Here is a 23,877-nt window from a genome sequence, read left to right as displayed (position 1 = left end):
CTTTAGCAAAATCTATACGACAAATCTTTAATATATATATAGATACTATTATACATAGTATACCATGTCAGTGACTTGACGCCGGCAATAAAATAATAAAAAGTACACAAGAAACACCTAATTCTCAAATCAATTTGATTATTTTCTGATATACTGATATTCGTAATGAATGAAGCTTTCGTATAGTTAATTTGAAAATGTCCTTTTTTCAGAATGTTGCAAAAGAAGAACCAGGCAATTTGATATGCTCTCCCCTGAGCGCCAACATCGCTCTGAGTATGGCTGCTGACGGCGCTGTCGGAGCTACCGAGGCACAGTTTAAAGATGTTCTCAAGCTTCCAGCTACGAAACCACAGACTCTGGAAGGTTACCAGAATCTCATCGATAAATTGAATGTAATTATCAACCTGCAATATAGTGTGAAACGTAATATTTGCACAATAAGCCATTTACAGTTATTAATTAAAACAAAATATTAGTTTTAGTTATATTTTGTGGTATATTTTATGACACTCGTAGGATAGTACTAATCGAAGATGAAATGTTATCCTTTCAGAATGTTGAGAATGTCACTTTGAAGCTCGCTAACAAGATATTTATCGGCAAAATTTTCCCAGTGAAACCTGAGTATAAACATGATCTCGAGACATACTATCGTTCCGACATTCAGTCGGTAGACTTCGCTAAAGGCGACGAAGCCGCGAACACCGTTAATACCTGGTGCAAGGAGAAAACCAACAATCGCATCGACAGCATTATTAGTCCCGGTAAGGAACGATCCACGTATATTCATACATACGCGTTCACTATGCAATTCTATATGTGATTTTTTATTTTGCACAAATAAATTGCACAGATAACGTAAAACAATTAAATTGCGAAGAACAAAGTAATAAAACGCCTAGATACCTTTGCTTTCTGTGGATAATATATTTGTATATATATATATATATATATATATATATATATATATATATATATTCATATTATATATAAAAATTTTTAGATACTGAGATTTACTGAACCGAATTAAAAATAATGTTCATGCTAACTTTTATTATTTATTGTAGCCGACGTGGATCCTAATACTGCACTGATACTCGCAAACGCGGTGTACTTCAAGGGCAAATGGGCCAACGAGTTTGATCCTAAGGCTACCACGGACCGTCCATTCCACATTGACGCCAACACCGTACGAGAAGTTCCTACTATGTACAGAAAGGGCAACTACAAGTACGCCGAATTGCCGGAATACGACGCTAAATGCATCGAGCTGCCGTACGCGGTATGTTTGCTTTCTCAAATTTTCGAAAAAAATCTAATCAAACGTTTGAGATATTTTGCCGATTTTCATCACAAGTGTGTATTTCGGGCCTTTACGAATCATTTCTCTTTATGGATTTAATCTTTATTGTCGCAGAATAAAGAGGTCAGCATGGTGATCATCCTGCCCAATAAAATTGACGGTCTGGCTGCGCTGACCGACAAACTCGAGGAAGTTAGCGCGGAATGTAGCACCCGCCTCGCCCAAACGTACGAACGCGAGGTCCGAGTGTTCCTGCCCAAGTTCAAGACCGAGTCCAAATTGAATCTTGGAAATACGTTGTCTCAGAAGGTACGCCGCAATGTTTCGTCGACAATCAAGCAAAATAAATGCGACATCGTATCTTACTCGTATCCTACTTGTTATATAGATGGGTCTCGATAAACCGTTCAGCAACAGCGCTGAATTCGGTGGCATTTCGGATATACCGTTGAAGATCAGCAAAGTCGTCCAAAAAGCTTTCATCGAAGTTAATGAGGAGGGTAGCGAGGCGGCCGCCGTCACTGGTAAGTACACCTTGCTTCGTTCGTTGCATTTGTTTGTAACCAAAGACAGATGAAACATCATCTTGGAGTTCCGAATATGAATAATTTTCAAATACAATGTGCAAGTCAAATAATTTCTTTTGGATACTCTATGTTTCTATTTCGCTTTTTACTATTTATTTTATCTTTTGTTACTTTAAATTTGTATAGAATTTATTATTTATGTCTTTGGAAGAAAATTATAACACGCAATACTCAATGACGTAATTCATAATTCATAATCGAGATAGTACAAGAGAGAAAAGTAATGATAAGTATGATAAGCAATAATTTAATTTTATATCAATTTCATAATTAAATTTATATCAAGAGCAAGATGATATTTCACTTAATTTTATTTGGGATACATCGAGATTCTTTTTCGCTTCTGAGAAACTCTGAGAAATTATTTCGGAGACGATTTGATTACGCCTGTGCATGTGACGTTATTTTAACGTTATTATATTAATTGGGTTGCAAAGTTCAAAATTTCTCGCTCTCGGAGTTTCCGCGGCACGGATGTATGTGAAATTTGTACGCTGTCGTAATTTGCCGCAAGCTGAGTGTGATAGTTAAATGTTGCTCACGTGCTTCTTACATCGAACAGATTTGCTGCTTTACACAGTATACCTTTTATGTCTTTTTATCTTCTCCATTTTTTTGCCTTCCTTTATATCTTTTGCGAACATACTGTTGCACTGTTAATACACGCTTTATCACACGCCGCACCGCAGTTTCTTTGGTTGCGCACCTGTTACTCACGTTGCACCTATTATGTTATTACCTCCGTCAGACAACGACAATCATATGCAATAATACGTATTGATATTTATGTTTTTTGAACTTCGATATTACAATCGAAAAATCTTGTAATTAAAATTTTATGATAAATAGAACGTTTCAGTGTCGCGACTATTGACACTTGATGACAGCTCAATATTTGATTTAAATCTTTCAATGAAAGCATTACGGTGATCGCATAGCTTGTGTTCATATCACCCAGCCTCATATCGAAGAAACGATTGGAATTTTTCAGCATATTTTAGCACATGGAATTTTTTAACACGTCATTCAAAATTTAGAAATCTTTAAACATATTGAAGATTCCTTAAATTGAACTTAAATTGCATCTCTGCGGTTCATCTCTAAAAAAAAAAATTTGCGCGAGTGATTGGATGTGATTGGTGAAGTAACAGAAGCTCAAAATTTATGGATGTAAAGCTGAAGTGGATTGTCATATTCATTCTCCAACGTTAAATCATCTTTAACAAAGTTAGAATGCACGTCTATCGCGACATTACCGGGGATTTATGCAGTTCACGGTTCACGACGATAAGGATATAACAACTGCATTCTATACAGCATCTGATACTACGCAAATACAAAACAAAATTAGAATGCAGTGAATATCAAATAGTCTAATCATCTCATTGGAGTATATTCTAATCGTAATAGCAACTTAGCCTAGTGAAAGCTATTAAGGAAAAAGAGAGAGGAAAAAATCTCTCGAGCTTTTCGTAACTATTTTATCATGAGAGAGAAGCGCGTGATAAAAAATGATATTTTTATTATAATACTATCCATCAATCGGACTACCAATCTTTGACACGAACAGACAAGATTGGATCGCGCTTTTCTCCGATTCAATACACATCCGACAACGAAGCATAGATACATCTGATGTGTGAAATATAGAATTATTTTATTTGATTATATATAAGAAAATTGGCGAAAAAAGATGTGTGGACCTAATGGATCTATGCATATTGGACGAAGTAAAAAATTTTCAACAAGTATCTTCTAAAAGAACAAATACAAACCGTATATACGAAACGAAAGATTTTCATTGCTTGACTCACAACTCGCCGATTCTACGACGATACATCATCACGCTAAATTCTTCCTTCTTTTTCTTGCACTCTGAACTAGTTTCCACGCTCTGATCAAGAGAGTCCCAGCATGACTAAAATATTCAATCAGTAACATCTCATATCTCAACATTTTATTTGAATCCGTGCTCTGGGAATCCAAAAGCGCACCCCGACTATTAAAACGAATAATTGATACAAGGAATAATCTTCTGACAGGTGCCTCTGTCAGACCTCTTTCGGGTTCTTGGCATCCGGTGGAGCCTATTTTACTTCGCGTCGATCATCCTTTCCTGGCGATCATTAAACACAACAGCGTCACGTTATTCCTAATGAAGCTCCTGGAGTAGTAATAATGAATATTTATATCCTTTTACGTAATGATAGAAAATAATAATTAATGTCTTTTGTATTTTATTACGTGTGTGGCAGAAACACGAATGTACGATGATACTTTTTAAATGTATTTTTATAACGTACTATCGAGAGATACTTAAAGACTTGATTTATGATTAATAAAGTATATACATCTTTCGTAGAAAATGATTTACCTGATAGTATATGTCGTGAGATCTATAATAATTTGTAAAGTAATATCTGTGTAATAATAGAAACTAAATTTCGTAAATTTATTACCGCTCAAATTAGATCTAATTGTGCATATCTAAGTTCTAAAATATGCAGTTTAAATAATATATTTAAGTAGGCGCGCGATTATTATTGAAAAAGGCACCGTTTCCCTTTTAATTTATTACACATATTATGTGATATGTAACGAATTACTTCAATAGATTTAATTATTCCGTAATACAAAATGATAAAACATTAATAGAATTTCTGATAATTCTACGAGAATAAAAGACATAATAATACTATATATACATTATACATTGTATATGTATAAAATAGTAATTGTTGACCATTTTAGTGGTTATTTTTGCTTTTTTATCTTTATCTTTATTATATTTTTACGTAAGAATTTTCTTAATCAATATTTTTACCTATGTTACATCTTTTTTATCTACTAATTTTTGCGTACAACGTAACGCAAATAAATTAGGGGAATTCGAAGTGCATTTAAATCGGTTCGAAGGCACTATTCTTTAATAATTTTTGTTTTTACGATATGATATTTATTTTCTTCTCCTTGTATTAAAAAAATATAATAAACTATAATTATAATAAACTATTATTATAAGATTATTGATATTAAACGTCTCATGTAAAAAAGATATAATTTTTCTAAAAACAAAGCTTCCTCTATGAGGAAACAATATTAATGTAACGTCACAATAATAATAACAATATCTATATATACCGTTTTTATATTACTTTATTATAATATATTCAATTATATATATATTATACGCAATATATTCTAAATATTACGCGATAAATATATATAAGTTTCTTTAAGAATGAGAACATAAAAGAAAATTTGCATAATCTTTTCAAATCTAAAATCTAAGCCATTACGAATCCATCTAAAAACATTTCGATGCTTTTCTCGGTCGCTTCTTTAAATCTTACCGTAAAAGATTATATGGTGGAAATTGACATTTCTCTGGTAGGCATCAGCAGTCGAAGATTTCTACCTGATTTCGAGAACTTCGAAGCGAACAGGCCTTTTTCGTTCGTAGTGCGATGGTCAAACGATTTCGAACTATTCCGAGGCGACGTACGTGATTCGAGATTAAGAATTTAACGAGATGTATCGCATGTGAACATCATTAAAAAATACAGTAGCAGCTAAACGATCTGTAAGATTTGTCTATATTAATCTGATTATCCCTTTTTCTTTCTCTCTTTTTTCATACAATAATATTTATCGCTCGCAATTATTACTCGCTGTAATTTTTCCACATTTTGCAAGATTATCTCGCAGTTTTTTTTTCTACGATATTATTATTTGATTCGGGGGCCAATAATTCAATTATAGGATTTTTACGAACATAAAAGTTTGAATGAATTCAGCGCAAGTGGTATCGGTAGCAATAATTGGTAGTAGAATGCGAAAAAGAACGTCGAAGGTGTGAAAGATATTTTCTTAATGAGGACCGAATCTCAGATTCGTAGCGAGGCATGCAAAGCATACATTCGTGCAAGGATTACATTGACGATGTCTGATTATTGGTGTTTTGTTCGCAGGAGTTCAAGTCGTGCTACTTAGTATAGGTCCATATACGCCGACATTCGAAATAAACCGACCGTTTTACTATTATATACAATATAACGAACGTTATGACGAAAGATTGTTCGTATCTTTGTTCGAGGGTCGTGTGATCGCGTGAATGTGCAACAATATGTCACGCAAACAATTTTTAATCTAAAAATTCAATGCGTTTAATATTTATTAGCAAACTCAAATTATAAGGTATTCTATAATAGTTGGCAAGCTTGTTACGTTTATTGTTTTAGCTGAACATTCTTAATACTTCGATCTCATTATAACGATTGATTTGAAAATGTCAAACTGTTGACATTTGTATTTATATCTTATTCCTATTTTCAAATAAAATGCATTGTTTATTGATGGCGATTAATATTTCTGTACTTTCTAAACTACCTCTATATAGACAGCTGAAAGAATTATTTGGTAGAATAATTATAACAATTCTTGTTAATTATTCTACCAAATAATTAACAAGAAATTGCGTGTAAATTCGAAGTAGCGTTGACAAAATATACATTCGTAACGTGAAAGAAGACTTGAACGCTCAAGTATAGATATACGTAACGAGCGATCTCTTATATTCTATTCACAGCAGTCGGAGTCTCACCCCACAGCGAGTCGATAGATTTCACGGAACCCTCAGTGTTCGACGTAGACCGACCTTTCTATTATCATATTCGTTATAATAGGGAGACATCATTCATATCTTTATTCCAAGGTCATGCGAAAGCATAAATATTACTCCACCAAGCACATTATCGATTCAAAATCACAAGTATATAGATTAACGAAAAATCTATGATATCGAACAGCTGTTATTTTCGTTACAGTTCCTGTACTACCAAAATGTTGTATAGCACTATAAGAAATTATAACAACGTGATTTTTAAGTCTCAAGATGTCTTTTATTCAGAAATAATACGAATTTTAAAAAATCACAGATTTATACGATATTCGTGCAATCGTAATACATGTAATGCTTTACGTTTATTTTTCAAGTAACAAACGGCGAATACACATGCATGTTTAGGTGCTTGTAATTCAATTCTTTCTTTGCATAACTATACAGTGGGCATTAAGATTATTATTTGATCGATCAATGAGAGAAATTAAGATATATATCTCGTTCAAAACGGCACGTTTAATAAAGCATATATTTGTGACGCGGAGTGAGGAAGTCTCGAATAATCAAACGAATACATAACGAGCAATTTTTTTAATACTCTGTTCACAGTTGTGATTTTAGCTGAAAGTCTGATAGTAGACGAAGTGCCCTTAGTGTTCGACGTAGACCGACCATTCTATTACTATATTCGTTATAACGAAGGGGTATCATTCGTATCTTTATTCGAGGGTTACGTGAAAGCAACGGAATAAAGCGTAAATATTATTCCGTGAAACATATCATTGATCCAAAATTATAAGTAGATTAATGAAAAATTTACGATATCGCTCAGCTGTTTATTTTCGTTACGGTTCTTGCTTTAGCGGAATGTTTTTAGCGCTAGAAATTATAATAACGTGATTCTAAAGTCTCGAGTTTTTCAGAAAATCACAGATATTACAATATTTTGTGTCATCGTAATACATATAATGCTTTACGTTTGTTTATGAAGGTAATATGTATATCAGCGAATATACATGCATGTTTATGACGCATGCTTGTATCTCAATTTATTCTTAATGATGATGAACTATACAGTAGGCATTAAAATGATTATTTGATAGAATAATCGATCAGAAAATTAGATATTTCGCTTGAAACGGCAGATTTAACAAAGCATATATTCGTGATACGAACTGAAGAAGTTTTAAATAATCAAACGAATAATCAATCTCTTAATTCTGTTCATAATTATGAAATATATACATGCATGGCAGCTTAAAAATTAGATTCGATATAAATCAACCATTTTATTACTATATATAATGGCCATAATGAAAGCATATCGTTTGTATCTTTGTCAGAGAATCATGCATGTGAATTGTGAATGTACCAGAATGTGATTGTGCAAAATTGCCGAATCAGAACATCTGCATCTACATCTGCATATGTATTTGCTTCTCTTTCTTTTATCGACTTTACCGCATTATTTGTTTAATACAACACATATCTGCGTATTTATGTTTCGAACTATCTTTTATGTAATTAGATGATTACGAGAATTATTCGGCAGTATAATCATTCGAATAAAAAGTTGATATACTTCGGTAGAGCATACTTTCGTGATATATGTGCATAAAAAGTTTTAAATAAACAAAAGCATTTGGATGCGTATCATTAAGTGCTCACAACACTCGTATGCATTATTCGTTCTTGTTTAATATTTGACAAACAACAGGCATACAATAATTCTAAAGCCTTGTGTATATACCTACACGATACTAGAAATCGGTCCGAGTCCTCGGTCCGAGAAAAAGTTACTAGAACTCGAATCGTGTAGGTACACAGGCAACTCGGATGAATTTCTCGAATAGAAATCTCGTACAGAAAAATGCATCTTGTCCCATTTTTCCGTAGAAGTTATCGATTCAATCCCATGTTGCCAACATTATTACTTTATAAATAGCTAGTCAATGATGGTCAATGTAACATTGGACAATGGAAATGTATATAACTTTCATAAATCTTTGATAAATAGAGAAAAGAGAATTATATATATATATATATATATATATATATATATATATATTCCACGGGCCCAGGCTCATACTCAGCTCTCGACCACTGCACATTTTTCGACTATAACGCTATCTCGAATCATCAAAGTACAATTACTTCTATTCGAGAACTTGAATCGAGGACTTGGACCGATTTCTAGCATCGTGTATACAAGGCTTAAGAACTTTGCGAGCGTCAAGTGGAACGTATCCTTTATAAAGATGTTTTAAATATTCTGTTTACAGCTGTAATGGCGTATTTTGGGAGTATTGGTGTGTTTGGGAATTTATTTGACGTAAATCGACCGTTTTATTATTACATTCGCCACAACAAAGGAACGTTTGTATCTTTGTTCGAAGGTCGTATAAGCGTGCCAGAAATGTAGTAGATGTACTGTACGAAAAATACTGTCAACCTAAAAATTTTACTGTCGATGTTGTGTTTACTGTTAAATCTTGTTCTTTTAGTTCTTGTTCGATCTAATTATAACAATATGATTTTAGAATCTCAAAAACATTTCGATATTTACGTATATTCGTATAATACTTAATTATTCGTATTGTATAATTTGTAATGTTTTATTATTTGATTAATAGAGGAAGCATTATTTAGCGGCGAATAATGTACGTATATTCACGTATTTAGCAGTATAATCATTCGAATATAAAAAGTTGAAACACTTTGACAAAGCATGTTACGTTCATGACACACACACACACACACACACACGCGCGCGCGCGCGCGCGCGCGCGTGCATGGAAAGTTTTAAATAAATAAGAGAGTTCGTAAAGATTTTTTAATACTCTGTTTACAGCTACCAAATACCCGCGGGGTGGCCGATTAAAAATTAGGGAACCATTAGAATTCGACGTAAATCGACCGTTTTATCATTATATCCGCCATAACGAGGGAATATTGTTTGTAGCTTTGTTCGAAGGTCGTGTAAACATGTCAGAAATGTAATAGATATATTTTACGAAAAATATTATGAATCTAAAAATTTAATTGTCGATACTGTCTTAATTGAACGGTTTTAATTCTTGTTCGATCTAATTATGACAACGAGATTCTAAAATCTCAAAAATATTTCGATATTTATGTATTCGTAATACTTAATTATTTGTACAATCTGCAAATATTTTACTATTTGAATAATAGAAAGCATTGTTTAGCGGCAACTAATCTACGTATTCGCGTATGTTCTCTTTTATAATTAAATAATTAGGACACTTATGTCAAAATAATTAATAAAAAATCATTATGAAATATATTTATATATAGCAGCTTAAAAATCCTATTCGATATAAATCAATCGTTTTACTATATTACTCGCCATAATGAGAAAATATCGTTCGTATCTCTTTGTTCGAGGATCATGTGAATTGTAAATGTACCAGAAATATGATTACACTGCGTATAAAATTGCATCGGAAGGGCATATGTTCGTGATGTGCATCATTGCATCATGTGCATAAAAGTTTTAAACAAACAAGAGTATTTAGGTGCGTTCCAGTTTGGTGCTCACAACACTCGAGAGCATTATTTGTCCTTGTTTAGCATTTGACAAAGTGCAGGCATGAAATAATTCTAACAATAAGAGCTTTGCGGAGCGTCAAGTGGAACATATCTTTTATAAAGATGTTTTAAATATTCTGTTCACAGCAATATTAACGTTTGCGGGTCGTCCCATGGTAACAATTTGGAATGTATTTGACGTAAATCGACCGTTTTATTATTACATTCGCCACAACAGAGGAACGTTTGTATCTTTATTCGAAGGTCGTATAAGCATGCCAGAAATGTAGTAGATGTATTGTACGCGAAAAATGCTGTCAACCTACAATTTTTTTTTAACTGTCAATGTTGTATTAATTGAACATTGTTAATTCTTGTTCTTTTAGTTTTATAATTCGATCTAATTATAACAACGCGATTTTAAAATCACAAAAACACCTCGATATTTATATATGTTTGTAATACATATTTGTATTGTATAATCTGTAATATTTTATTATTTGAAGAAGCATTATTTTACTAATAGTATTCTAAGAAAAATTTTTACCGGTTTGACCCACAGTTAAGCACCTTAACATTTTGGTTAGTGCCCCTTAAGTAAATTATCTTTGCGTAACTGAATATCGACAGAACTAATTGAGAGAATTGACTATAGTATAACTTAAAAATCTTTGAAATAGATAGAATAGCTAATTACGATTTTTAGTTACGCGGTATTATTTATAGTCAAAACACATAAAATTAGGGTTACAATATCCAAATAATTTGATAACAAATCGTGGGCCCCAAAGTGGGTTGCTTAACCGTCTCTTTTTTTTCCCATCAGAGTTTGGAAACATTATTTAGCGGCGAATAATATATCTACGTATTCACGTATTTGGCAGTATATATAATCATTCGATTATTTAGCGGCGAGTAATATACCTACATATTTACGTATTTGGCAATATAATCATTCGAATAAAAAGTTGAAACACTTTGACAGAGCATACGTTCCTGACGTGCATAAAAAGTTTTAAATGAACAAGAGAATTTATAAAGATTTTTTAATATTCTGTTTACAGCTATCGAAAACTTGGTTGCCTAATTGAAATTAAGGAACCATTAGAATTCGACGTAAGTCGACCGTTTTATCATTATATCCGCGAGGGAACATTGTTTGTATCTTTGTTCGAAAGGCGTGTAAACATGTCAAAAATGTAATAGACATACTTTACAAAAAATATTATAAATCTAAAAATTTAATTGTCGATACTGTCTTAATTGAACGGTTTTAATTCTTGTTCGATCTAATTATGACAACGAGATTTTAAAATCTCAAAAATATTTCGATATTTATGTGTTCGTAATACTTAATTATTTGTATAATCTGCAAATATTTTACTATTTGAATAATAGGAAGCATTGTTTTATAATTAAGTAATTACGACACTTATGTCAAAATAATTAATAAGAAATCGGAACATATATCAAGTTAAAAATTAAGTTTGGCAATGCGTATGTTTCTGCAGTTGATAATCAAGAGACACGGTAGTGTATCGCGCCAAGTACACGCGGAGCGAGACCGACCGTGACTCTTTTACGCGACGCGACGGGTTGCGAGTACCCGAGATGTTGAGATCTCGATAACGAGTGAACGGATCAAGTTCTAAGTAGGCTTGATCGATAGCTTGGGGTCCAATTAGGGGGGGAGTTTCTCTCATAATATTTCGCTACGTGCCCTACGAGCGGAGATATTGCGACGCAAAGTCCAAATGCGAAAATTTATTTTTAAGATACATATATACGCCGATCGTTATTGTATTCTGAACAACAAAAAATTGTTTGTATCTTTCATATCTTTATTCGGCGGTCACGTATCGAAACGTATCGAAAATATAACGAATCTTACAATTAGGTGAAGAATTTCTTATCTAAAAATTTAATATTCGAATTAAAATATTTATTAGTAAATTCAAATTAAAACGTTTCCGACCAGTAAGCTATATCTATTTTTATTGCGACTATTGTTTTAGCTAGACATTCTTAACATCTGGTCACTCTTTTTATAACAATATGATTAAAAAAATCTCTGTTTATTTTTCGACACTTCTATATAATCTCATCTTATTCTCAAATAACATTCATCGGCCTCGGCGATTAACATACATCGTTTATCGACGAATAACATGCATGTGTCTTTGCTTCTTAAACTACTTATTTAGAATTTCTAAATTATATATCTCTAAATGGTCATGATAATTTTTCTGTAGAATAATCGATAAAAAAGGTATACATATATAATGATACAAGTAGTAAGGTATACATTAAGGATCTGTTTTTTATTGCTGAACTGGCTGCACTAGTTCAGCAATAGAAAACAGACCCTCAAAGCAATCGCGAAAAAACATAAATAAAAAAATCTTGAACAATCAACCGCGCATAAAAATGGTTTCTTATATTCTGTTCACAGTTGTGGAAATTAGGATTGACAGTGTGACAGTAGTCGAAGTGTTGGACGTAAACCGACCATTCTATTACTATATTCGTTATAACGATGGGGTATCGCTCGTATCTTTATTCGAGGGTTACGCGAAAGCACCGGAAGCGTAAATATTACTCCGAGAAAATCATTAATCATCAATACGTCATTGATCGAAAATTACAAGCAGATTAACGAAAAATTTACGATATTGATCAGCTGATCATTTTCGTTTAACAGTTCTTGTACTAGCAGGATAGGTTACGCTATAATAGTGTTTTTAGCGCTAGAAATTATAATAACGTAATTCTAAAGTCACGAATTTTTCAGAAATTATATATATACGAGCTAGAGAAAATCACAGATATTTGTGTAATCGTAATACTATATATAATGCTTTACGTTTGTTTGTGAAGTAATACGTATATCAGTGAATATATGTATGTACATGCATGTTTATGTGTGTGCTTGTATCTCAATTTATTCTCTGCATAACTATGCAGTAGGCATTAAAATGATTATTTGATAGAATAATCGATCATAAAATTAAATATTTCGTTTGAAACGACAGATTCAATAAAGCACATGTTCGTGACAAGAACTGAAGAAGTTTTAAATGAACATATAACGCGCGAGCACAATCTCTTAAATTCTGTTCATAATTATGAAATATATATTTATATGGCAGCTTAAAAAAATCATATTCGATATAAATAAATCGTTTTACTATTACTCGCCATAATGAGAAAATATCGTTCGTATCTTTGTTCGAGGATCATGTGAATTGTGAATGTACCAGAAATGTGATTGTACTCCGTATAAAATTGCCGAATCAGAATATCTGCATCTGCATTTGCATCTGCATCTGCATATGTGTTTATTTACTTCTCTTTCTTTTATCGAGTTTAGATAATTACGAGAATTATTTGGCAGTATCATCATTCGAATAAAAGTTAATATATTTCGGCAGGGCATATGTTCGTGGTGTGCATCAATGCATCTCATGTGCATAAAAGTTTTGAATAAACCAAGAGCATTTAGGGTGCGTTCCAGCTTGGTGTTCACAACACTCGAGAGCATATTATTTGTCCTTCAAAACAACAGTCGTTTTTGTTCGACCCGAATGGCCAAATTAATAAATTAAATCTCACATTAATGGAGTTAACTCCGAAACGACTGTTGTTTTGAATTTTATTTACTGGCGAAGGAAGTAGTTACTTGTTTTGTTATTATTTGTCCTTGTTGTCCTTATTTGACAAAGTGCAGGCATGAAATAATTCTAAGAGCATTGCGAGCGTCAAGTGGAACGTATCCTTTATAAAGATGTTTTAAATATTCTGTTCACAGCTGCGAAGATCGGGTTCTTATCTTCCCTCAAAGTAAAATTTAACGTAAATCGACCGTTTTATTATTATATTCGCCACAACGAAGGAACGTTTAAAAAGAGACACGGTTATTACATTCGCCACAACAAAGGAACGTGTGTATCTTTGTTCGAAGGTCGTATAAGCGTGCCAGAAATGTAGCAGATGTACTGTACGAAAAATTAATGTCAACCTAAAAATTTTGCTGTTAATTCTTGTTCTTTTAGTTCTTGTTCGATCTAATTATAACAATATGACTTTAAAATCTCAAAAACATTTCGATATTTACGTATATTCGTAATACTTAATTATTTGTATTATATATTTTGTAATGTTTTATTATTTGATTAATAGAGGAAGCATTATTTAGCGGCGAATAATATACGTATTCACGTATTTAGCAGTATAATCATTCGAATATAAAAAGTTGAAACACTTTGAGCATATTACGTTCATGACGCGCGTGAAAAGTTTTAAATGAACAAGAGGATTTATGAAGTTTTTTTAATATTCTGTTTACAGCTATCAGAAAAACTGGGTCGCCTATTTGAAATTAGGGAACCATTAGAATTCGACATAAGTCGACCATTTTATCATTATATCCGCCATAACGAGAGAACAGCGTTTGTACTGTTTTACGAAAAATATTGTCAAACTAAAAATTTAACTGTTAATATTGCCTTAATTGAACGGTTTTAATTCTTATTCGATCTTAATTATGACGACGAGATTCTAGAGTCTCAAAAGTATTTCGATATTTATATATTCATAATACTTAATTATTTGTATAATCTGCAAATATTTTACTATTTGAATAACAGGAAGCATCATTTAGAGCCAAGTAATATACGTATTTACGTATATTCTCTTTTATAATTAAATAATTACAACACTTATGTCAAAATAATTAATAAGAAATCTGAATATATATTAAGTTAAAAATTAAGTTTGACAATGCGTAGGTTTCTGCAGTTGATAATACATATATATATATATATATATATATATATATATATATATAAACCGATCGTTTTATTGTATTCAAAGCCGAACAACAAAACATCGTTTGTACATCTTTCATATCTTTATTCGACGGTCATGTATCGAAACTTATCGAAAATGTAACAAGTTTTACAATGAGGTGAAGAATCTCTTATCTAAAAATTTAATATTCTAATTAAAATATTTATTAGATAGTAAATTCAAATTAAAAAGTTCCCGACCGGTAAGCTCTCTATTTTTATTGCGACTCTTGTTTTTGCTAGACATTCTTAGCATCTGGTCACTCTTTTATAACAATATAATTAAAAAATCTCTGCTTATTTTTCGACACTTCTATAATCTCATCTTATTCTCAAATAACATATCGGCAAATAACATGCATGTATCTTTGCTTTTTAAATTGTAATACTTATTTAGAATTCCTAAATTACATATCGCTAAATGGTTATAAGAATTTTTCTGTAGAACAATCGATAAAAGGAAGCATACATGTATATTAAATTCGAAGCAATGGCGACAGAACATAAATGAAAAAAATCTTGAAATTCTTGAACAATCAAACGCGCATAAAAAAATAGTTTTTCGTATTCCGTTCACAGTTGTGATTCTCCCTCCCAGTGTTTCGATCAGTATACCAGTGTATATAAATCGACCATTTTTTTATCAAATCCAGCATCGGCCATTGAATAAATCTTTATTCGATGGTCGCGTGAACGCGCCGGAAATAGATTAATTAAACTATCAACATGTGGAAAAGATTATCACATGAATTTTTCAGCGTGTGGCAAATTCGCGATACGAAATTAATTCGACATTAAAGAGTTGATTAATTTCTTACTCGAAACCGTTTCGAATTAAGATTATTATATTTTACAATAAATATAAAAAATTATATTAGCAATGGATATAGTACGAGTCCTAATTTTTCTTCACTGAATGTCCCACTTTCCTAACATCTGTTTCACCGTAAATCGTTGCAGTAAGCGTAATAATTATTAATGGGTAAGAAACGAACGCGGAGAGAGAGAGAGAAATACCATACATTCGTGTTTCACGCAAGCGAAATGGATTCAACGGAAGTTTCTCAGACGGTGATATGACATGGTTAATTTGCATTTTGTTTACAGTTGTCCTACCCGTGTTCACTTCCTCATTTCGACCGGTACCATCAGAATTTGACGTAAACCTGCCGTTCTACTATTACATTGAACACAAATCGCCAAGCGTAGCTTTATTCCAAGGCCATGTGATCGAACCGAAAGTCTAGATGCGTTTGAAAATTGAGCAGAATTGGCAGTCACGGTTAATGTGCCTTAAAGTTACGTCTTTTTCTTATGTTTTTGGTCTGAATGCGTAACGTTAATCGCTAAACGCCAGTTTTGTACTTTAACATTCGTATATACACGTACGATGCTCGCAATAAAGGAAATCGTTATCATTGTTGAAAGAGATGTTTTCTATAACAAAAACGATCTGTCCTTTCTGCAATCAGTTTCATAAAAAAAAAAACTTCTTTCATCATAACGTCGAACGATCGGTTTGATGCGACAATTTTAATCATTCAAATATTAATACTTAAAAATATACAGTTCACACACATCCGATATGTACTTTTTTTTATAAAATCGAATTATTAACATAAAGTCCAGAATATACTATTTAAGCCTACTTAAAGCTATCGTCTATTGTCCACGTCATCTGATTTCACTCTATCGTGACATCTGGTATATTTTATTTTAAATGATACAAAAAATCGATTATTGATGGATGGGCTAAAGATTGGAATAAAATTAGCTTGTTGGATTATTCTTCCGTGCGCATTCTTGTACGCATACAATAAATTGATGTATACTTTTATAATTAGATATAGGATTGAATATATACCCGATTTAACATCTATATGCTAGCCCGTTCATTTTGAAACAACACATCCATATTTTGAATGAGATATTTATTCAAGATTTTTTCCTATTCTTTTCTTTGATACGTGCACATTTTTTCTATGCACGTCTATAAGATGCATTTTTCAATTTTCACAAATTCAAAATCTCAGATTGAAATAAGGGTTAATTTAACTCACCGACACGATGCGCAGCAGCGGAGTTGCAAAGTTCGTCGAACACTGTAAAACAGAAATATACTCGAATTATAACAAGGTTCCAAAAAATTCATCCTTCAAGAAATAATTATTGCGAGCGATTAGAAATTTTATCTGGTTTCAGGTATTTAATAATGTATAATGTCTAAAAGATATTTTTTTTTATTCTCGACGTTTAGCTTATTTTTCTGAGGCGCAATCTTTTATGAAATTCAACAAATAAAAGCTAGTACATATAGTTTTTAAATAACTTAAGTAATCATAAATCTCAGACGTATATTGAAAAAATATGTTCCAAATATAAACACCTTATTGAATGTCTGAAGTAGCAAAAATTGAAAATATTTTACACGCGCTATAAACGATACAAAACGGTGCGTGGAACACGCCGTCATAGAGATAAACGATCAATTCCGCAAAATAAAAATACATAAAAATGTATAAATAACAACGAATCACACTCACCTCAGGGTTGCTCCGCTGTCGCCCGATGCCTCCTAGGCCTCTTCCTCCCCTCGGATTCCTTCATTGCACTTACACAACGCTCACCCCCGACAACGAGGCTAATTACGATCGCGCGTCATTTTACACGTCACTCCCGACGTTAATCGTGCAATCCGCGTGCCGCACATCGCGACCGGAATGAGATATAAGGTCGTATATTCAAGCCCACGGGATACCCGGCGACGTTCCACAAGTCGATGCGAGGAGGGAGTTCGAATGTCGCGCGGCTAACTTCGCGCGCCGTCCATCGCGACGACGCCGACGCCGCGACGCTTGCGCTCGAGGCCGCGCTTTCGCGCGTCCCCGTGTAATTCGAACGACGAGCGACACCCGTTTCCAATCGCGTTCTTTCGCGACGATCGCTGTCTCGCACCGCAAAACGAGCGAACCAACGCTTTCCCGGGCGAAAACTCGGCGGAGTATACGGCGGTCGGCGCGGCGTCGGAAACCACGATTCACCGCTCCGTGTCCGCGCCGACCGGATCGCGCGACACACCTCGATCGAATAAATCTCGCGGGATGCGCGCGTCTCGAGTCTCGACGCGACGTGTCCCCGTCGACGCACGAACGCCGAGATTACGCGAGGATGCCAGAGATTCAAAGGTACCGGGACACCCCGGGTTAATCGCGGCCCCGCTAATTAAACGCGTCGCGACACCGCGACTCGCGGTCGATCCGTGTTCCATACCTGCCACCTGCCACCTGCCACCTGCCACCTTCCGACGCGCACACTGAGCCCTCGGGTCACAGCGTCGGTAACTTTACCCCCACCCGGTACAACGCGAGTCAAGTCGGCGCCCCGGGCGTCGAATATTACGGCACGATGAACCGCGCGGAAACACATCGAAATTTGGCATCGCACGCGCAATCTAGCCCAATTATTTTGAAATTGCAGATTTTATCGAACATAAAATGGTCGAGAATAAAATAATTAATACATTACCAGCTTTTCGTTACCGCGATTCGTGTAGTATATATCTCGCACTTTCTCATTAATTTGAAAATAATTATATCGTAGATAGATGTTTCTTATATTTTCTATCACTACGCTTATTTCTTACTGTTACCCTATTGTTATTATTTCAATTCTAAAAGAGATTCTTTAGTCTTCTTTGCTATATTGTCTTCCCTTATTTCAGTATTTTTTTTTTATTTTCCAACTTTCTCCTCTTTCTCCGATCCCTTCTCATTTCTCGCTTCCCCCTTCGTCAGTAATCGTACTATTCCCGTATTGCTTGTTATCTCTGCAATACAACTCGTTGCAAGATGCTCTACACAGAGAGAATTTTTCGTTATACGTACATATATTTTACCGTAGGAATTTTTGAAATATACAATATACGGGCTCTCGTTTATCGCAATAATTCCGTTTCTCGTTTCGCAATAGCGTTTCGAAGAATAAATAACGCGTCGATTTGCAAAGTGGCACGCGCATTACTGTTTTTACCGTGAAACAAAAATCATTCTTTTTTCTAAAAATGCTTATAACTGTGTAATGATTACAATTGATATAATTTAATAAAATAAAAAAAGCAAATAAAATTACATAAAGAGACCAAATATGCAAAGTTAATTCTATGCATATGCCTATATTGTTATAATGCAATTAATAGATGTTACGAAAAATTCATATCGAATTTTTATATGTATTATTGTAACACATATATATTCCAATTATTCACTGTGCTCCGATCACACAGCCGGACTTGAAACACAGTTATCATTAGAACGTTAAAAAACCCTTTCATCCCCCCACAATTAAATCGACACGATTTAATTATTAAAAAACTGTAAAGAATTTATTGCGAAAATTATCACCTCAGCCAAGATTCGAACCTGGGAACCTCCCTCATTCCGTGTAGGGCGTCGTACCAATTCGACCACCGAGGCATGTGGTAATATTTTTCGCAACAACCGGTTAATAATTAGTTGTAAAAACTAAGACGCATTGTAAGGTCGGCGTATATTAACAATAAGAAACTTATTTTTCGGTCGTTTGAAGCAAAGGCTATAATGAGAAGTAAGACCATTAATAGATATGTTACGGAATTTTCCGTAAGAAACTGAAACTGGCCCTAAGGCCCGATTGTTCCAACCTGTTGGTAAACTAACTAATAGTTAAATCATATATATGTCTTTGTTTATCCTTTACATTGGACAAAGATAGACATATGATTTAACTATATTAGTTAGCTTACCAACTGGTTGAAACACAACCGGCCCTAAATCATTGACTGGGCCGTCCGCTCCCACTCCGTGCGTATACGCTCGTCTTTGTCTCGCTTATGCTAAATGCATTGCGTTCTATATCTATATATTATATACTATATTGCGTTACTCTCTCTCTGCGTTACCGTAAGATATAAAAAATAAAATTAAACTACCACAAAAAGCGTATAATAACTTAATTTCACTTTTATCGAAATTACATGATTTTATACATGCACATCAGCACACGCGCGCTATCGAACAGATATATTAATATGAATTAAATGAACAAAAATATCGTTACGTAGCTGTCGCTTCTAATTCTCTAGTATTCTGTACCTCTGGTTCGATAAAGTTTCTCCCTCGCGATATTTTCAACGTGCAACGTGACGAAAACAGTTTTGGTCGCATCTTTCAACCTTCTGTTGCTCGAAAGTCCCATGGAAACGGAAGAATTTGGCGTCGATCGTGCTCTAACAAAATCGCTTCGAAGGAGACTTACGCGGAAACGTATGTAGGTCGACACGTCCCGATGACGTCCGTATGATTTGGTCCTGTGATTTTTTTTATAGATGTACTAGTCTTACCTGGAATGTCAGCTCATCTATTCGAGTCGCTAAAATTCAACGCGGACAGACCCTTCTACTACGCCATTAAACACAGCGTAGTTCCGCTCTTCGTCGGATTCGTCGTTGAACCATCAGCGAGCCCTTAATATATCTCGAGATTGATGTTACGACACAATATAATCCGATATGATACTTAATACGGTACAGCTTAATACATAAATGAATGCAGCTCTCTTAGATCGCGCCGTATCGAGAAGAGAAAACAAAATTCCATTCAAACAAATCGACAGTCACCCTGGAAATCGAGAGAATAATGAAATATCATGCGAAATTTATTACTGGCTTCACAGAAAGTAATAGATAACAACGTTAAAACACTGGGAGTGAATAATATTAATAATAATTTGTTTAACTTCGCTTAACTGTTAAGTTCATTTAACATTCGCTTGCACCAGGTTAACCATTGATTTGTTTGAATTTTTTCTTACTGCGTGTTTCTTTATTATATTGTTGAATTTTGCATTTTTTTAAGAAGTTATTAATAAAATATTAAGCATTTCAGATCTCGCACTATTCAGTCTCATTTTAAATGTCTCCTATCACATCATCTGTATGATAGTTTAAACGCCCGCTTTTGGCAAGGGTGCGTTACGTACGGTGCTTTTATTATAGATAGAGAGTCTTTTTATTTATTAATTTTTTTTATATTGCAGATTCTTTAATAGAATCATTATATTCGATTTCTCTGTAAAATAAATTGGGTGTATTAGAAATGTCTTTTTAGTCATAAACTCTAAAAATAAATTTTTTTCTTAACATTTTTAATATAGATAGAAAAATTTTATATATAATAAAAAAATTTATATTATATATATATATATATATATATATATAATATAAATTTTTATTAAAATAGACTAAAATCAAGGTTTCGTTAAAAACAATTTTTTAAATTTAATTTGCTAAAAAAACTTCAATTCTCAATATCAAATAATTAATTACTGTTAATCACTGAAATTTTATCACAAGAAGCATGTTTATTTCAACGTTATCTTTGATATCTGAATTGAAAGAGAATTGTGCGACTTGAAGCATCTCGTAACTCGAGAGAAAACACCGAAAGAGATATTAGAGAAAGTAGATGATTTTCGCGAAACCATCACGATGCTCACGATAATGCACACTAGATGTAGGCTAGGCATCCCATCTTTCGTCTCATTGTAGTTTAACAGGACGCATATCAATGCCTTTTATCGTGCCACGGAAGCGAATAAGGACTAATCGCGACCCTTATTTCGCCGCGATTCCCACGAACAATCCGATAATCTGTTTCCAGGAGTGGACATCGAAATGCGCTGTCTGACGATAACGATTAATGTGAATATTGATCGTCCGTTCCTTTATAGTATTGTCAAGGTTCTTCAGCATCAGGAGAATGGAAACGATGACACCGTGCAGTTGTTCACCGGAACAGTTACCGTACCGACTTACAATAAATAAAGGCGCAGTAAATAAAACGTCATGCATATCGATACATGCTTGGTTTGTGATCTGCATCTTGACAAAAAGTAAGATTTTACGTCACGAATCGTTTCGGTATTTTTTCTTAAAATTATATATTTGTTTTTTTGATCAATTATTCTTGACATATTTGTGTGTCGTACCTTTTTCAATCTTTGAATTTTAATTATAAATAATACGAGAGAATTTTTGTAAAAAAATGTAAAATTATTTTTATTGATATAAATAATCTTCATATTCTCTCGTTTGTGATCACTTTTTAATGTCGTTATACAGATACGTTATGTTTGAATATTATATTAGATATAATTTTCCTTTTTCAGGTCTATACATATTTTTTTTCAATACCTTTGAAAGAAATTTATAATAATTTATCAACCACCTGTACGTATGTATGCGTTTATAGTTTATTAAGTGTTTATCTTGTTTTTATTCAAATATGTCACGTGACGAATATGCATATTATTTTTCTATTCGTGGGAAAGTATCGACGACTTTTCGGATAGCTTAATTGACGGATGTAAAAAACAGTGGATAATAAAATTATATTTAAACACGCCGTCATTCAGGATAATTTTATGCGAAAGTGTTACTGTAAAGTGAAAAGTATGCACTTCATGTGTTACAAACAAAAATTGATATGTATTTTGATAGAAATCTATTTGTGCTTTACAGTAATATTTTTCTTTCTCGTGTAAAATTGTTCCAAAAGAGATGGAGTGTTCAAATCTTTTCTTTACCCACTGTTTTTACATTGATATAAAAAAATAATGTATTATATGTGTACCTGTGCAAGAACCAAAGGAATGAAAATTATTTAATCTCTATTTACGTTTTTTACATAATTTGGTCGAATCTAGTCTGTGTACTATTGCGATAAATAAGAAATATTAATATATTAAAAGCTTGGCATTGAAATATACGGAAATAATATGACAATTGATCCACTTTTTTAAATCAATCCTTATCTATTAGTCACGAATAAACGTTTCCAATCAAAATACATAAAATATGATCGCCTTACGAGCTATCACATCGAGTCGTTCGCCAAGTCGAACAATAAATCTAATTTAAATATTAGAAGAAATATAAATCGACCCCATTCATTTTTCTATAATGTCATCAGTACAGTGCATCAACGCGATCGAAATCGACATGGTGCAATTGCTTGTGTGTGCCGGGCATATTACTGATTTATAAACGCATCTTCTAATTTCTTTCTCGCTGAGACCGTTTTGTTAGATTAGGAATCAGCGAGTAAAGTGACATGTTTATAATAAAATTGAATTACTCATATTTGCCTTGTTTCTTTGTACAATTCCAATTTATTGCGTTCTCTCTTGAAATTTAGTATAGATATTAATTGATTCTATACAAAAAAAGCTATTTAGCAGCCGACTGAAAAGTTGATTATCCATCTTACGCATCTTCAAAGTCCCCCCAAAAGGCGACGATCCCGATAGTCGACACGAGGTTTGCAATAAATAGCTGAGAAAACGTGTTAAGCCTTTGTTGCATCTTGTCTCTTTGCCCTGATGTCTCTGTGCGTCGTAACGTTTCTGTATTATTCTTTTCTAATTTTCTTACTTGCTACTCTGCGTCCAGACTTTACATTTTCCTCTTGCAGTAGCGCGGTGATGTATTTACGTAGCATTGCGTTTGCATGTTATATTTCTGCTCCACAATTTCGCGATACGAGCGGACGAGGGGAGTGGGTCGCATGTCATAATCAATCGTGTGTTTCAGCGATCGTCGTGGACAAAATCTCGGTAATCTCGATCACGCCGGTGGAAAAATTCTCGATCGATCATCCATTCGTGTATCGTATCGTCAAGACAGACGGAAAGTCCACAAACGTCGTCACATTGTTTAACGGATTCATTTATAATCCATAATGTAATCGGTGTATGATCGTTTTTCACTCGTCTTTTTACTCTTAGTTTTAATATCGATATATGTATTAAATATTTATATACTAGTATATATAGCTGCTACTCGCAAACTCGCCCATTCACGCTCATTGAAGTTGTTCGTTCGCGTTTGTTCGCGCTTATTTGCTTTGTCCGAATGTATACTGCAATATA

The 23,877-nt window shown here is 33.5% G+C and overlaps 1 protein-coding gene across 26 annotated transcripts in view; it reads left to right on the top strand.

Moving 5' to 3' along the window:
• Positions 1-23,877, top strand: part of LOC143903281 (serine protease inhibitor 3/4-like) — a 43,081-nt gene that overhangs the window by 13,224 nt on the left and 5,980 nt on the right. For 13 of the 26 annotated variants that reach the window (XR_013258674.1, XR_013258675.1, XR_013258672.1 and 10 more), the window contains exons 3-7: positions 213-395; positions 557-767; positions 1,071-1,285; positions 1,421-1,615; positions 1,695-1,830. Coding sequence is in view for 19 of the 26 variants with exons in the window: in XM_077416760.1 (XP_077272886.1) it covers positions 213-395; positions 557-767; positions 1,071-1,285; positions 1,421-1,615; positions 1,695-1,830 (940 nt within the window). In the remaining 7 variants the exon portion in view is untranslated. Of the gene's footprint in view, positions 1-212; positions 396-556; positions 768-1,070; positions 1,286-1,420; positions 1,616-1,694; positions 1,831-3,935; positions 4,260-5,864; positions 6,260-6,481; positions 6,787-7,123; positions 8,210-8,796; positions 9,822-10,213; positions 10,595-12,518; positions 13,674-13,874; positions 15,799-16,020; positions 20,011-20,275; positions 20,843-21,608; positions 21,841-22,116; positions 22,733-23,877 lie in introns of those variants that run through there. The other 13 variants (XM_077416774.1, XM_077416773.1, XM_077416756.1 and 10 more) reach the window with 11 other exon arrangements.

The sequence above is a fragment of the Temnothorax americanus genome, unplaced genomic scaffold (genome assembly GCF_048541705.1).
Source record: "Temnothorax americanus isolate GAGA-0224 unplaced genomic scaffold, ASM4854170v1 Scaffold45, whole genome shotgun sequence".
NCBI classification, from domain to species: Eukaryota; Metazoa; Arthropoda; class Insecta; order Hymenoptera; family Formicidae; genus Temnothorax; species Temnothorax americanus.
Note: the sequence above shows the minus strand (reverse complement) of the source record. Positions and strands in the feature narration are given on the sequence as shown.